This window comes from Chlorocebus sabaeus, chromosome 24, assembly GCF_047675955.1.
Source record: "Chlorocebus sabaeus isolate Y175 chromosome 24, mChlSab1.0.hap1, whole genome shotgun sequence".
In the NCBI taxonomy this organism is placed as follows: domain Eukaryota; kingdom Metazoa; phylum Chordata; class Mammalia; order Primates; family Cercopithecidae; genus Chlorocebus; species Chlorocebus sabaeus.
In genome coordinates this window covers 55,819,435-55,834,819 of record NC_132927.1, presented here as the reverse complement: position 1 = coordinate 55,834,819, position 15,385 = coordinate 55,819,435, and the positions used below count along the sequence as shown (strand labels likewise).

At 38.7% G+C, this 15,385-nt stretch overlaps 1 protein-coding gene across 20 annotated transcripts in view; it reads right to left on the bottom strand.

Annotated features, from left to right (window-relative positions):
• The window catches only part of NRXN3 (neurexin 3), a 1,700,445-nt gene that overhangs the window by 383,280 nt on the left and 1,301,780 nt on the right, over positions 1-15,385 (bottom strand). For all 20 annotated transcript variants that reach the window (XR_012091017.1, XM_073011214.1, XM_073011222.1 and 17 more), the window contains one exon: positions 11,212-11,393. Coding sequence is in view for 19 of the 20 variants with exons in the window: in XM_073011214.1 (XP_072867315.1) it covers positions 11,212-11,393 (182 nt within the window). In the remaining variant the exon portion in view is untranslated. The remainder of the gene's footprint in view (positions 1-11,211; positions 11,394-15,385) is intronic.

Genomic DNA, 15,385 nt, shown 5'->3' with positions numbered 1-15,385 from the left:
CTGCTGAGTGGTAGGTATACCAATATTGATATAAAAACAACCTTATTTATTTTGTAGGACTTTTCAATGATGACAGGGCACATTCACTTCCATTCTGTCATTGGATTTTTCCCACAATACTATGAGGGTGGCAGCATAGGAGCTACATCTCTACCATTTACATAGGGTAACTGCTAATTGGTGGCAGCTCTCTAGGAGCTGATGCTGGGTCCTCTGGCTCAAAGTTAATAATGCCCATGACAGAGAATAAATGCAGAATACTGGTAAGAGGACTGAAATGGCAAAGATTATACGCCATAATAAATACCAATAAAGATGAAAAAGACATCTCTATAAACTGATTTCAGATGAAAGAGGCTTAACAGGTACGGAAAAAACAGCTCTGGAACAACTTGTGTTTGGAAGTCTCTCAATTCTTTTGATTTCTGTAATACTTCACCATACAGGTCCCCTACCCTTTAGCCTTTCCTTTTTCATTTTCTTCCCCTTCCTCTTTTATCTTGTAAATATGTATATAGTTCCCAAGTTCCTATTCATTTCCCTTGAGACGTTAGCACTCCTTAAACCTTCCACTGTCACTGCCAAGCCATGAATTCTCTAGGTCCCCACCTCTAGCCCCTACCTCTCCTCTGAGTTCCTCATGTATTTCCAATTGTAAATCTCAACAGCCAGGCTCTTGGATGCCTTATGTTTTACATCACTAAGTCAAACTCTTATCTGTTTTACTTATCTGTCCCCTGTTTTGTTTTTAGTAATGAAATCACAAACTTCCCAATCTAGACATTCCTCACTTCTCTCCTTTTTTATCCAAACAGCTGACAACACCTGCTAATTCAATCTCTGAACTGTTCTTCGCTTTTATACTCATTACTTTCCTATATTCATCATCATAGAATAAGTCTTTAAGAACGTTTCTCTAGAAACACTCACTCAAGACCCTGCTGTTTTCCTTGAACCCATTAAAAATCATTCTTTTAACAGAGCCAAAATAATCTCCCTAAAAATTAAGTGCTGGGCATTTCATCTTTTTTCTAAAGTCTTTAAATGTCTTCCCCTTGCTTTCAGGAACAATCTATCGTTGGTATAAAATTCAGATCTTCTACACTATGTCCCTAAAGTGCCTGGGAAGAAAACCAAAGGAAACTCAAGAACATGGCTATCATTAATGGAACGTCCACTATGAACCAGATAATTCACTGGGCATTTTTCCGTAGGTTATAAATATTCACAGAGCTACAAATTGGCATTATCGCCATCTGCATTTTACAGAGTAGTCAAATAATCCATCCAAGGTTACATAACTAGTTGGAGGCAGAACCAGACCTTGAATCAGAGACCAATTGACCCTAAATCATATGTTCATTGTGCTAATCCATATGACCTGCCTTTTTTCTTATGCCATTCATTCTGGTCCAGTTGAATTCATGAATTTGAGAATGCATCCCATATTTCCTTCGATACGACACTCATGCTGGTATCATCATTGGATGTGCTCTTTCTTCAGGTTCCACTAGTCAAAACCTGTCCCATCCCATCTATGTACACTAAAAAAAAATCTCAGCAACCAGCAATATTTTTACTTTCTTGGTATATAATTGATTCTGTTTTTAAAAAGATTCATACGAATGATTTTCATTTCCCCGCCCCCCACTAGATGTTAGCTTTCCTCACATCTCTAACAATCCCAAGTAAATTGCTGTTTCATAAGTACGAATTGAATTAAAATTATTACCACTATGCTTTCTACTCTAAAACTTTCATTAGGGGTATAATAGTAATTAAGGGTCAGAATTGCATTTGAAAGTCCATTCAGCTGTTTATTAGTAGAAGCTTTAGCTTCTTTAAACTTTAGTTGCCTCAATTATAAAATGAGGATATTAATAGTGACAACTACCTCACTGAGTGGTTGTGAGCTCATTATAAGACAGTGTAAACATAGTTCTTGCACAGTGTCTGGTACCTGGTATTTTGTCAATCAATATCAGCAGAAAGTGATAGTAATAGTACCAATATAAGGTGATCTCTGAAACACATGCTCCCAAGTAAATGTAGGAAGTCATAATCTATGCCATTAAATTACCTGCCATTTTACAGAAATGGAGGAGGAAAAATAAACTGAATTATAAGAGGTTAACTAAGGACTCAAAAATAGAATATGAGCCTTAAAGACAACTCATTTCCTGTCATCCTGAGTATGAATTGATTTCAGGATGAAGGTTAGCTTGGTCGGATCAACAGGGCCTATCTAAGTGTCTGTAAGTGATTCTAGGCTCCAGAGGTGTCATCGCAGGCCAGGAAATGACAGGTCTGGCTGTCAGTACTATCTGTGAGGCTAATGCAGTTATACAGTTCCCTCTGACATCTGTCCCTGAAACACTAACAAGTTGCAACAGCAGCAGTTACAGCACCAGGATCTAAGAAACTGATTCTGTGGAGTGGGTGGCTAATGAATTCCCCCATCAATACACTGAGCTCCTATGCCTTCTGAATATAGCGAGGGATCTAAAATCCATCATCTATAGCTTCAGGGAGTCAATGAGTTATTTCTTGCCCTGTTGCACTGAACAATACCCCAGGAGTAATGACGAGTAGCAGTGTAAGCGGTGGGTCAGTGAGATAATTCATCCAACTGATGGTGTTAAGGGAGGCTTGCCATTAAGTCCTGTGAGCCCCAGCATTCATGTGATGGCACTTAGAGTTTGCCTTGCTTGTTGCATTTTAGATTCATATATCTAAAAAGCTTCTGCTATTCAGAACTTATTCAGCTAGCTTGATAACTGCAATAACACAGTATACATGCCACCCAGCTGTCTTTAAATCAGTAACATCCCAGCTCCTTAGAATTTTATATTGCTTCATTTCAAATTTCAGAGGCCTGATTAAAGTTTATTCATTGCTTAGGAAAACAAAATATAACAATTTTTTTGAGTTAAAATGAGTTAGTTGAAGAAAAATCTTTGAGTACCAATAATATCAAAATCTATCTATGATTGAAAGCTCACTATATGCCAGGAGTTTTGCAAGAGTTGTATATATATCACCTCATAATGAGTAGAAAACCTAATTTCTTGTTTTTGTAATTGTCATGGCCTTTCAAGCCTGTTCATGTTATGCAAGCCAAGGTTGGTCACAGTACCCTCAACACATAGAACTTTTCCTGACACATAATAAAAACTCAATTTATATATATAAAATGAATGATGCTCAGGATCTAAATTCTCTTCACCTTAGTTTTTCAAAATTCATATTTGTAAGCATTGAGGATTCTGAAACATAACTATCATTAACTAACAGTCTAAGGGCTCTTGTATGAACCATAAATGAGAAAGACATAGCCGTTTGGCTTTTCCTTCTCATAATTTCCTATCAGCCATAACCTATTTTCCACACACTTTGTCAACTTGATTTTTTGATTGCATTATTGTACATTTCACTTGCACAGTAAATTTATAATTCACTTTTCCTTCATGTTTTGGGGAATCCAAATCTATGAAGTATTTCTGTTTGTATCTCTGATTTTAGGTTTCCAGTTTACTTGGTGGCGAGACCTACTTAGCTCCCCACAGTCTGGTTGTACCTCCATTAGGGCTTTAGTCCTAGCCATGTTTTGTAGGGGCTCTATCCTCGAGTATATGACCAAGCCCGTTGTGACTTTATCTGGTACCCAAGGAGAGTCTGAAACCATTTTGATACTAGGCCTATCTAGAAACGTTTTGTTTTCCTGCTACTACTACTTCTATTGTTGGTAGTGATGGTCATGGTTATTGTCATCTTCTTCTAGTTCTTTTATTTTCCATATTCTCCTCCCTCTTCCTCTTCTTCTCCTCTTTCCCTCTATTCCTTCTTCTCTTCTTTCCCTGTTTTCATGTGAAGTGGCATATTTCCATTTCCCATGGACAATACAATTAAAGAATAAACTTCAGGGCAAGGCAGGTGACAATTTCACTGCTGAGTCTAGAGCCCTTTGGAAGCTTATACTAAAGACAACAGAAACACAATGCATTATCATCTTGTAACAGGGATAGAGACACAGTGCAACGTAATGAGACACCAAGGAGGCTATAGGGTTGCTTATCGTATTGACCTAACCAAGGTCATGACCTAAATTCCATCAGAGGTAACCTGCTTCTTCACTTTATGCTAAAGACATGCTCCAAAAGTCTTCACTGTGAATCTGGTTAATTCATAAATTTGACATTTGATCAGATGAAACAGAAATTTAAAAATTTTGCCTAAAACGTCCCAGCAGACTTACACAAATAATTAAACTTTCCTTCTATATATGTTTCTCTAATGCAGTCATCACCTCTACAGCACCCATTTTGTTAGGAAAACTACCATCCTACATTAGTGCAGTGTTTTGCTGATAATGAACTGCTTCTAAATACTTTATTTCATTTGATCTTTGAGAAAACCCTGCAACATAATATTTTATGCCAATTTATAAGAAGAGGAAGCTGAAGCTCCAAGTAGTAGAATGACTTGCTGAAAGTGTTACAGCTCATTGACCGAAATGGAACTCAAATCCAATTTTTTTTTTTGTTTGTTTCAAATTAAGCACATCTTTCTACTATGGCTTGCTGTCTCTCAAAACCATGTGTGGAATCAAGGTAAACAGATTTAGATGGAAATAGCATGGGAATAATAGAGATCTGAGAAAACACACACCAGCTCCCCTGCAGATAGCTGCCTCTGGGCCAGGTTACATAAGTAGTCACTTCATCCAATCGTGACTTCCACTCCCTTCTGCCACCTTCTTCTCTGACTCTGCTGGGATAGCATGGCTAAGCTGAAAGCTGGACAGACAATGCCTAGCAGGTCCTCTCCATATAAGTGGCTAATGATCTGGAAAAATTCCTAAGCCCAGAAAACCCAAAGAGGCCTTTTTCAGTAAGAGCAAATAGCGATGGAAGGAAATACGGAGTCAACCTGCAGTGCACAGCACTCTATGGGAAACAAAATTGCATCTGTTGGATACCTCTGTTGTTTTCTTGTTTTTTCCTTTTTTATCTGTGTTACCAGTCTCAAAAACACCAACATTCTTCCAGAGTTCCCCAAATACAGTTCCTGACTCAAATCCAATTCTGTCACTGGCCAAACCCAGAGGTGAATCTAAGCTAAGAGCCACCTAACCTTACTAAGGACTATCCCAGCAGATGCTGATGGTTTACTGTAAATATCCCACATAGAGACAGCCCAAATGAAGCATCCAGGCTGGCAATTTGTAAATGCAACAGATGGGAGGAACAGACCATTCATCATCATTCAGCTCTACTTCCATTTATTCTACGGGACTCTCGTTGGGTGCTATAAATTATGTAAAAACAATACTATACAAATGAAAACTAATAAATATCCAATTTCTCCAAATATGACACTGATAGAATATTATCAATCTGTTTTCAAAGTTCCAGTTTTTGGAAGGAGAACACTTTGCCACCATGAAATGGGGGCCAGTCTGGACAGCAGTTCTTTGTCTGCCCCTCATCCTTGTGTATGTAAGAATCTACATTTTACGTCAGGAAGGAAATAGTTGGGGAAGGTTATAGATTCTTGTCAAACAAAACAGATGCTTTAACACATAAATTTTCACTGTTCCTGAAAGGCTCATAATTAAAAAACGAATCCAAGAGGATTTACTGTAAATTACATACAGGGAGAAAGAAATTAATAGGATGTCTTTTTTACACTCAGCATTAACTACATAAAGGGAAGCTAATTATTGCCCAGTTCTCCCCGACCTTCTATTTTGTAGATGGTGAAAGGAGGTTGTCAAGAGTTTCATGATAGTAATAACAAGCACTTCATGCTAACCTCTTCTCTAGTCCTATTCAGTTTTTTCCCCGTTGTATAAATGAAGGTGAGTGTAACATGACACCCATCCATAAAGCTTAGATGTAGAGTCAATAGGCAGATGTCACTCGTAAGTGACAGCAGCTTTTCTCCAAAATTGAGCTTTAATTCCTCAACAATTCATTTCAATGGAGGGAAACTAATATTTGAAATGGATTTTAAACAATTCCTCTACCCTAAGACACCTGCCCTTTACAGAATCTCATTTCATGCACATATACTTCAACAAAGATCTCTTTGCCTTTTTCAAACATGCCTAATTCACAATTTTATTAATATAACAGTCTATAAGTCATTCAGAAAACATTGCATCATGGAATGTGAATCAAAAACAAAGAAGTATTAGCTAATTTGAAGCAAGCAATTTCTAAATAATTTTTATCTCCTGGCCCTCTCTGATTTTTTTAAATGACCAAATGCCTGTGTTGGTCAACACTTTTTCTCAAAACCTATTCAACTTTCATGAGGCCTAGTTAAGTGGGAAGACTTTAGGTTTAAAAGAAAGTAGCAAGAGAAGTAAAAGCCTCTGCTCCCTTGGCCAGAATGAAAGACAATCTAAGCAAATCGTGAAAAAGAAAAAATGTGCTCTTCAGCCATAAAAAAGAATGAGATCATGTTCTTTGCAGGGGCATGGATGGAGCTGGAGGCCATAATCTTTAGCAAAGTAACACAGGAACAGAAAACCAAATACTGCATCTTCTCCCTTATAAGTGGAAGCTAAATGATGAGAACACGTGGACACATAGAGGAGAACAACACACACTGGGGCCTTTGGGAGGGTGGAGGGTGGGAAGAGGGAGAGGATCAGGAAAAATAACTACTAGGTACTAAGCTTAATACCTGGCTGATGAAATAATCTGTACAACAAACCCCCATGACATGAGTTTACCTATGTAACAAACCTGCAAACCTGCACTTGTCCCCCTGAATTTAAAATACATATATTATAAAAAAAATGCTCATAGCACTCAACCATCTTGGTGACCCTTTCTTCCTTTGCCCCAATTCAATCTAGGAGACAAATGCCTTCATTTTGCCCAAGTTTTCCCATTCATTTCTACCATCCCACACAATATTGCACATCCCCAAACTAGCCATGGCCACTTTTCCTCCTTTCTGTCCAACTCTTCTATCAAAACAAATTCTGTCACAGGAGCTGACTTTAGCCTGGTATAAGAAGTATGACAATAAGATTGACTACTTTAAATGAATTAATAAATCATTCCAGGACTTGCAGTGCAACATGAGCTTAAGATACCACTTTTCCAAAGAAATTTTAATACGTAGGGATTTCAGGATAACAAAAGAGAAGAAATGGGAAAATTGGAGCATGTGTAGAGGGATAGTGTGGAGCTTAGAGCAGATGTGATGAATGTGCAGTGCACGTTCACAGAACCTCACTTCTGCACATGTGGCAGACATGACTAATGGAAGCTAGATCTCCCACCTGTAGATTTGCCCACTGTTCTCACGAACCTTCCTGGTGTAAAGCTTGAAGAGAGAGAGTGAGACACTGAGAACTTGCAGGCAAGATGAAGCCTATTTGCCACTCGTGCCCTGGGACTATTCTAGAGTGGATGCTTACCCCAGGGTCAGGCTCTCTAGTGTTCTTGGAAGAGCATTTTCTCTTCCTTCAAATAAGTCCACTTGGGGGTAAAAAGGAAATATTCCAATGACAATGTTGATGTTGCTCAAAACACTTCAGGAATTTCTAGGAATTGTCTTCTTTGAAAGTTAAAAAAAATACAAGCCTTCTTTGTCTTCTCCTTCTCCCCAACACAGACACACACACACACACACACACACACAGTCTCTCTCTCACACACACACACACACACACATTCTGTCTCTCTCTCTCTCACACACACACACACACACACACACATTCCACTGCCTAATTTTAGAGTTTGCACTTTGTTTTTGATCAACTTTACTAGCTTGACCACCACTCAGAAGGAGCATCAAAGTACTTTAGGTTTTTGTTGTTGTTATTTTATAATGAACACTCATACCCAAAGAACGAAGTTTTGCCCCCACGTAATCCCTTGTTGAAGCACATCGGTAGGCAGAGCCCTGTCCTCTTCCCTTATCCCTGGAATTTTTTCTGCTGCTATGTTCTGAATATGCCTCCCACAATTCCATGTGCTGGAAACTTGATCACCAATGCAGCAGTGTTGGGAGTTATGGCCTTTGGGAGATATTTAGGTGGTGAGGGCTCTGCCCTCGTGAATAGGTTAATGCTATACTAAAAAGGGCTTGCAAGAGTGGGTTCACCCTTTCTTCTCTTCTGTCATGTGAAAACATGGGGTTCCTCCCCTTCTGCGGATGCAGTGCTCACCTTAGAGGTGGAGACTGGGCCCTCACAAGACACCAAACCTGCCAGCACCTTGATCTTAGACTTCCCAGCCTCCAGAACTGTGAGAAATTAATTTACATTCCTTATAAAATACCAAATCTCAAGTATTCTGTTATAGCAGTAAACAAAACAAAACAAAACAAAACAAAACAAAAACAGAGTAAGCCACCTGCTTTCATCTCCCCCTTGTGTCCTCTATCACTTTTTCTTTTTTCCCAGGAGGCTTCTCTTCTAGGCAAACTGTAAGGTGAAATAGTATCTTCTGCCTTATTTATGCTCAATCCCTTCCACTTTCATTAGTGGCCCCAAAGCTCTTTCTCTCTTGAGTAATTTTCTTTAGTACAAGAAAACAAACCATTCAACAAACAGAACCACCTTTTACAGATTGTAAAAGTTATAAAAGTATCTTAATAAGTATTTACGGCTTCGTTTCCCTGATGCATCTACTTAAATGTCCAAAACAAAAAGCTGGTTTCATAATTAAGCCATTTAGTCTTCTACTTGGATTTCTTTACTTTCACGTATGATAAGAAACCTGCCTTCTTCAGAGCAGGCAAAGAGATAATCTGCAAGGACATAAAATATCGTTTCAAATGGCTAGACTCATGAAGGGGCCCTGTGCTCGAGAGGGCCATGAACATGTCAGGATCACTCTAGAATCACACAGATTCTCCACAGCATAGGATACTTTTAAATTTTTTTCTGGAAAGGTCAGGTGACATCATTTCCTAATCTAAGATTTGAAGGAAAATCTATTGGACTTTCACAGAATGTTGAAGCAATCAGCTGTATCACCCAAGTGTCTATGGTAACCCAGGGGCTCTTTACATTTTGATATAAAATGTCTGATAATTTTGCTCATATAAAGAAAAAAATAATATACCATGTCAAATCTAATGGGTATGCTTATACAGAATACACACACTAATAAATACACACAAACGGATGTTACATGAATCTCAAAGTATGTTTAGTGCATTCACTTTTCAAAGACCCTAAAGAAATGACAGAACTTTATCATGGCATATTATAATATACTGGAATGTTCTGGTTCCTCCTAGCAGTTACCGTAATCTGCATGACAATTTTATTAAAACACTGCTGATTTCAAGTAGACCATCAGAAAACAGGAAAATCTCTCTCTTAAAAGTGGAGATGTTCTACAAAACATGAATGAGCAGGAATGGATAAAACAGTAGTACATCATTTGACTCAAAAAGATGCTCATGTCTGTGCCAAATCATATTTTTCTTAGGAAGTCACAATGAACAAAAAAAGAAGATAAATCATTGTGGAAATGCCAGTGAGCTGGTAATAATAGCCTAGTTATAGCCGCCATGAAATAGTCATTAAGTTATATGTCGCATGAATCTCACAGAGTTTTGTAAATTATGGTGGTTCTTAGAGGCCAAATAAAGATAAAGTGTAGTATCACTGCCTTTCTTTTTGTTCCTTGGCATGGCTTTTTTAAATGTGTTATCTCAGGCTCATAGCACCATATGGTTCCTGAAGCATCTGAGAAAGAATTGAAAAGTTCACAACTGTATTCAAGACGACTCCACCACATTTTGAAGGTGATCATGTCTAACCACTTCTTCCCTAAGCTCCTAAGCAGAATCTGGACCTGATCGGGCTTATACTGGGGCCAGATCGACTTCCAGCTCAAGCCTAGGACTTCAAGCTGCTCTCATTTCCAAGGCACGCTGGAAGAGCAAGTGCCAGACATGTGTACTGCTGTGGGAGCTGGGCTTGCCATGCATGATTCCCGCCAGCCATCTCCAGCTCCAGAGACTAGCAAAGAAACTGTATCCTCTGCTTCTCTCTATACACCTGCACATTAGCAAAACTCTGATTCAGAGATTCCTAACCAATGTTCCTTTTCCTCCTTTTTGGAGGTTGATAGTAATCCCCAGTTGATCTTTTTCCTTAACTGCTTTTACCCCTGCTATTTAAACTAAATTCTTATTGCTCCAAATTAAATCCATTCTTTCTAGCCTTGTCATTGCTAACTAATGAGAACAATTCCTCTCTTTGCTCTTGGTGACTGCACTTTGGGTACTTATGGATGAGAATCATATCTCTCTTTAGCCTACTTTCTTAACTGCAGACTGCACAGGTGATAAAATGGGTTAATTGTTGCTATAAAAATATTTTCCATCCTTATAACAAAAGAATTTTTTCTCCCAAATCATTTTTAATTTCTTAGCCTTTGCTGTGTTCTTACAATCTACAGGGATTGAGGGTGCAGTGCTATTAAGCGCATATGTACAAGACCAAAAGCAAAATGTTGACTATGCAATCAATACACACGAATTACTCAACTCTTGATCACTGTCCTGTTTCCCTTTTGCCCCGCCTACTCTGGCACTCTGGTCTCAGTTTTTATCACACATTTATGACATCTCTACCGTGATGTTTGAAGCCTAGACAGGGGTCACGAAATTACGGCCTGCAGCTTGTTTTTATAGATACATTTTTATTGGAATACAGTCGTATGCATTTAAAAAAAATGTATTGTCTGTGGCTGCTTTCACATTACAAGGGCAGAACCAAGTAGCTCTGAGAGAGACTATCTGACCTGCAAAGTCCAAAATATTTACTTTATGACTGTTTACAGAAGGTTTGCCAAATCCCAGCCTAGGAGATTGTTAAGTTCCACTTGGCTTTGCTGCTTGCACCAGGTAAGATCCATACCAGGTAAATCTCTTAAATATACCCTAGAAGTCTGATAAATGTTCGGCCACAGGCCAAGTCACACAGTTGGGAAGGGAGCCTGCAAAGAATGAATTTCTTTTTCCTCTATACACAGGGGAAAGAAGAAAGAGTTTTTAAATTTTTTCCCCCAGGAACCCTATAAGCATGATGGTTCACACCTGAAAACAATTTTTATAAGCATGTGCACCTTTGCCACATTGATCTAGATTGTTCTGCAGCATTTCCCTGAATCACCAACTCAGACCACCAGTAAGACAAGAAAATCCAGGCCAAGGCCCACTACTCACTATGTGAAGCTGGAGGAAGTCACCAAGTCCCGGAGCACTGTCGATGCGGACCAAGATGCCATCCTTCACAGTGGTGCTGAAGCCCACGGCAAGGCGGTCAGAGCGCGTGCTGGGCCTGTCATTGGCTGGCCAGGTGTAGAGGATGAGCCCACCGCTTTTCCCAAAGATGTACGTAGCGCCAGCTGCAAAAGCGAGGAGAGAGGGAGACATCAAGGCACTGTATTGCATACAGCCAGTTGCAGCATACTGCTGAGACCTTACACAGAACAGCTGTAGAGAGGAAATGTCCCCCATGGGACAGTATTACTTAGAGGAATGGCAGCCAAAGGTTCTGAAGGCAGCTATCACCCCAAATTAAAGAGGCAGGCAGAATGAATGAATAACAAAGCAGATGTTGGCGAGAGTCGTTCTTTTTTTTTTTTTTTTGAGACGGAGTCTCGCTCTGTCGCCCAGGCTGGAGTGCAGTGGCCGGATCTCAGCTCACTACAAGCTCCGCCTCCCGGGTTCACGCCATTCTCCTGCCTCAGCCTCCTTAGTAGCTGGGACTACAGGCGCCGCCACCAGCCCGGCTATTTTTTTGTATTTTTTAGTAGAGACGGGGTTTCACCGTGTTAGCCAGGATGGTCTCGATCTCCTGACCTCGTGATCCGCCCGTCTCGGCCTCCCAAAGTGCTGGGATTACAGGCTTGAGTCACCGCGCCTGGCCGAGTCGTTCTTAACATCTTCAGTTCCTGCTGCCTAATGGTGGAGGGTAAATAACATCCTAAAGTTTGGGAGTCTGGGGATATTGCAATAAACAACTTTCTGGTCTTCTTCAACAGCAGGCTTAATTTTCCATCATGGCCAGGACAGGCACAAAATAGAAAACTAGTGCCCTATCTCTTAGCTATCAGCATAATCTGGTCAGTGGAGCCAGGAGCCTTACAAAACTGAAGGTAACAGAGCAGTCCAAAGGCATCATGTCTCTCCTGCTTGTACCTTCTCCCACTCCCACAGGAAAGAAAGCAGTGGCCCAAGAAAACCAAGTTATGTGACTAAATGCATTTGCCTATTTCACTATTATGTTGCTATAAACACAGTAACAAAAATGATTTCCTGGAGTCTTTTTTTTTAAGACGGAGTCTCGCTCTTTTGCCCAGGCTGGAGTGCAGTGGCGCAACCTCGGCTCACTGCACCCTCTGCCTCCTGGGTTCAAGCAATTCTCCTGCCTTAGCTTTCCGAGTAGCTGGGACTACAGGCACGTGCCACCATGCCTGGCTAATTTTTTGTATTTTTAGTAGAGAAGGAGTTTCACCATGTTAGCCAGAATGGTCTCAATCTCCTGACCTTGTGATCCGACTGCCTTGACCTTCCAAAGCACTGAGATTACAGGCGTGAGCCACCACGCCTGGCCTCCAGGAGTCTTTTAAAAATGAACCTTCTTTTTGTTCCCTAGTGGTGGGATTTATTTGGCATTAAATACATTTTCATTTCCTTTTTCAAATTAAATCTTAGGAAGAAGATACAAGAAACATAGAAAAAACATCCCAGGATGATGAGACTTGAACGTGGCAAGTCGTAATTGTCAATTATGATTAGTGAGCTTATCAGTGTGTTTACTATTTACTTGTGTTTTTATTATTATCCATATGAACTCAGGAGTTACTAAGAATATATTAATTTAGAACTACTTACAAAGCAAATGGGAATAAAAATAAAGAAAATATTTATATTTCAGAAATTATAAAAAAGTGTATTTCAAGAAACACGTTTTTAATCTCAGTTGGATAAAATCATTTAGATTTGGTGACCAGAAAAGGCTATGCCATTTGTTGCCTCTTTGGTTTTAGGCATGTGGTGTTAACCCACAGCGAATACTTCCATGGGTTACTCATCTCAAAATTCAGAGCACATTTGGTATCAGATTTTCTTGTGTATTTCCCAGTGACCATGTTCCAACTCTTAAAACCATTTTAAAGCAGCATTAGACAACTACTCAGATACCTTTAACATTTACTAAAACTCTCAAGCACTGGTTCGCATGTATTCCCCGAGCTAGTTTACAGAGAATATTAGGTGGAATTATGTTGACCAAAGAAGAAGTGAGTTATTCACCTTGTTCAGAAATAATAAAGTTAACTCTTGTGAGACTAGAATTAGGAATACGTGTCACATGTCATCCTTCCTAAAGCACTAAGACTCATTAAATTCTGAGGCATATAGAATCTAATTTGTCTTCTTTGAAAGGTCACTATTCTAGTTGCTCCAATTTGCTCAGTTTGTATATTACATGTAGCATAACACTGTTTTCCTTTTATGAATTTCTCAGTCCTTAGGGGATAGTGTCTGAAAGCCCTCTACACTCATCTGGAGGATTTGGAATTGTGGTATGCAAAGTTTATGATTAATTCTATACGCAAAACAATGTTTACTTCCTACCATCCACAAACACCCTCAAAGCTTCTTAAAATTAGAAATGTGGGTATGATTTACCCTTGATATCTCTCCATCTGTGAAGAATTTAAATAATTCCTCTGTCGATGATTACAAATGTCATCACCACTCTCTTTATTCTTTATTTGGAAAACTGAAGGTTACTCAGTGATTAATGTATAGAATCACCAAAAAATGCAAATCAGTCTGTGACATTTCATGGCAATTTATAAAAATCTTTTACTTTTCTATCCTAAATATATAGTGGATTTTGCTAGAGATAAATTCATACTCTAGCAGGAAATAATTTTATCACTATAAAAATAACAAATCAAAAAATTGATAGCAACGTAGGCATGGTGCTTTACAGTTTGCCAAATATTTTCAAATTCATTCGCCGAATCTTTGCAACAATTGTATGGGATATTTTACATCTTAACACTGTTTTATAGATTTGGAAACAGAGGCTCAATGATCTGATTTAAATGGTACCACCCTTAAGTCTGCAGCCTGAGTCTTCTACCCCTGAAAACCTTTTTTCACCACATACCAGTGTAATTACACAATAAACTGTATCAAGAAACTATACCAATGGGGCAAACAGTTGTCTGTACTTAGTTCTTTTCACATCTTTTTATCAGACTAAAGCAGAATGAAAACAAAGTCCCAGCCCCAAATCTGGCATGTTTTCAAAAACTTGTCTGGCCATCTCACCATATCAATAACTTTAAGCATTTTACTTGTAATTCTCACCCACAGTCCTGCCAGTAATTCTCAGTGCTCCAGTAAAAAGAAGAATACTTTAATACATAAATATACAATTTCTTATATATGGTTAGAAGGTCATAGTGCCTTTAATCTTTAAATAAACAAAAAACAAAACTTCACTATGACAATATTTGATAGATAGACTAAAAATTTGATTGAAAATTATTGTATTGCTTTTGTTATTCTGAATTTACAAAGTCACTATGTTAGATAGTGACTTTATAGGTGAAGAAAGCATAAAAGATACAAAGGACCTGGCGTATGATTACTTTGCTATGAAGAAAAAAAATATGAAAATATCTCTTCTTGGTAAAGTATTTGCTAGTAAGAGTGAATAAAGACCCTGAATGCCCCCATAGTCCAATGCTATGGGACATTAGAGGAAGTTAATTAACAATTATACCTTTCTACACCGATATTGTTATTGTTTTTTCTCTTTACATTTCATGCTTTGCCATCGTACATGGTTTTTAAAGGTAAATACATACTTCATGTTAATTTTAATATAAAATGCCTAGAGTCCTACAGGAAACAGAATTATTTTGCTTTACATATTCAAATAAAAAAGTTAATTGTGTTATGTTAAAATGTGGATTACAAATCAACTTCTTTGGAAAATCCTGGGAACTCTAAGAATCTCCACTTAATCCATTAAAGATTTTCATTTCTGAGCCATGCTACATACCACATTACATGCTTTCTTCCCCGAACCTCGTACTTCTGATTGCTGGTTTCTCACCGTGTTCAGTATGCTGATGCAAGATCACACTACTAATATTTACATTCAGAATCATGTAAATTTCATTCTTCTTGGCAAAAACTGATCAATTCAACTGAAGAAAAAATTGCTCTAGTAGCATTTTGGCCATTGAACACTGCAGGATTTGCAAGTTTGCAAGCAGCTGAGGTTGCTTTGCTGAGTTTTAACCAACACAGTATTCCACGAATGAAATTTCTACAGTCACCACTAACAAAGATTAAGAGGATACATTTC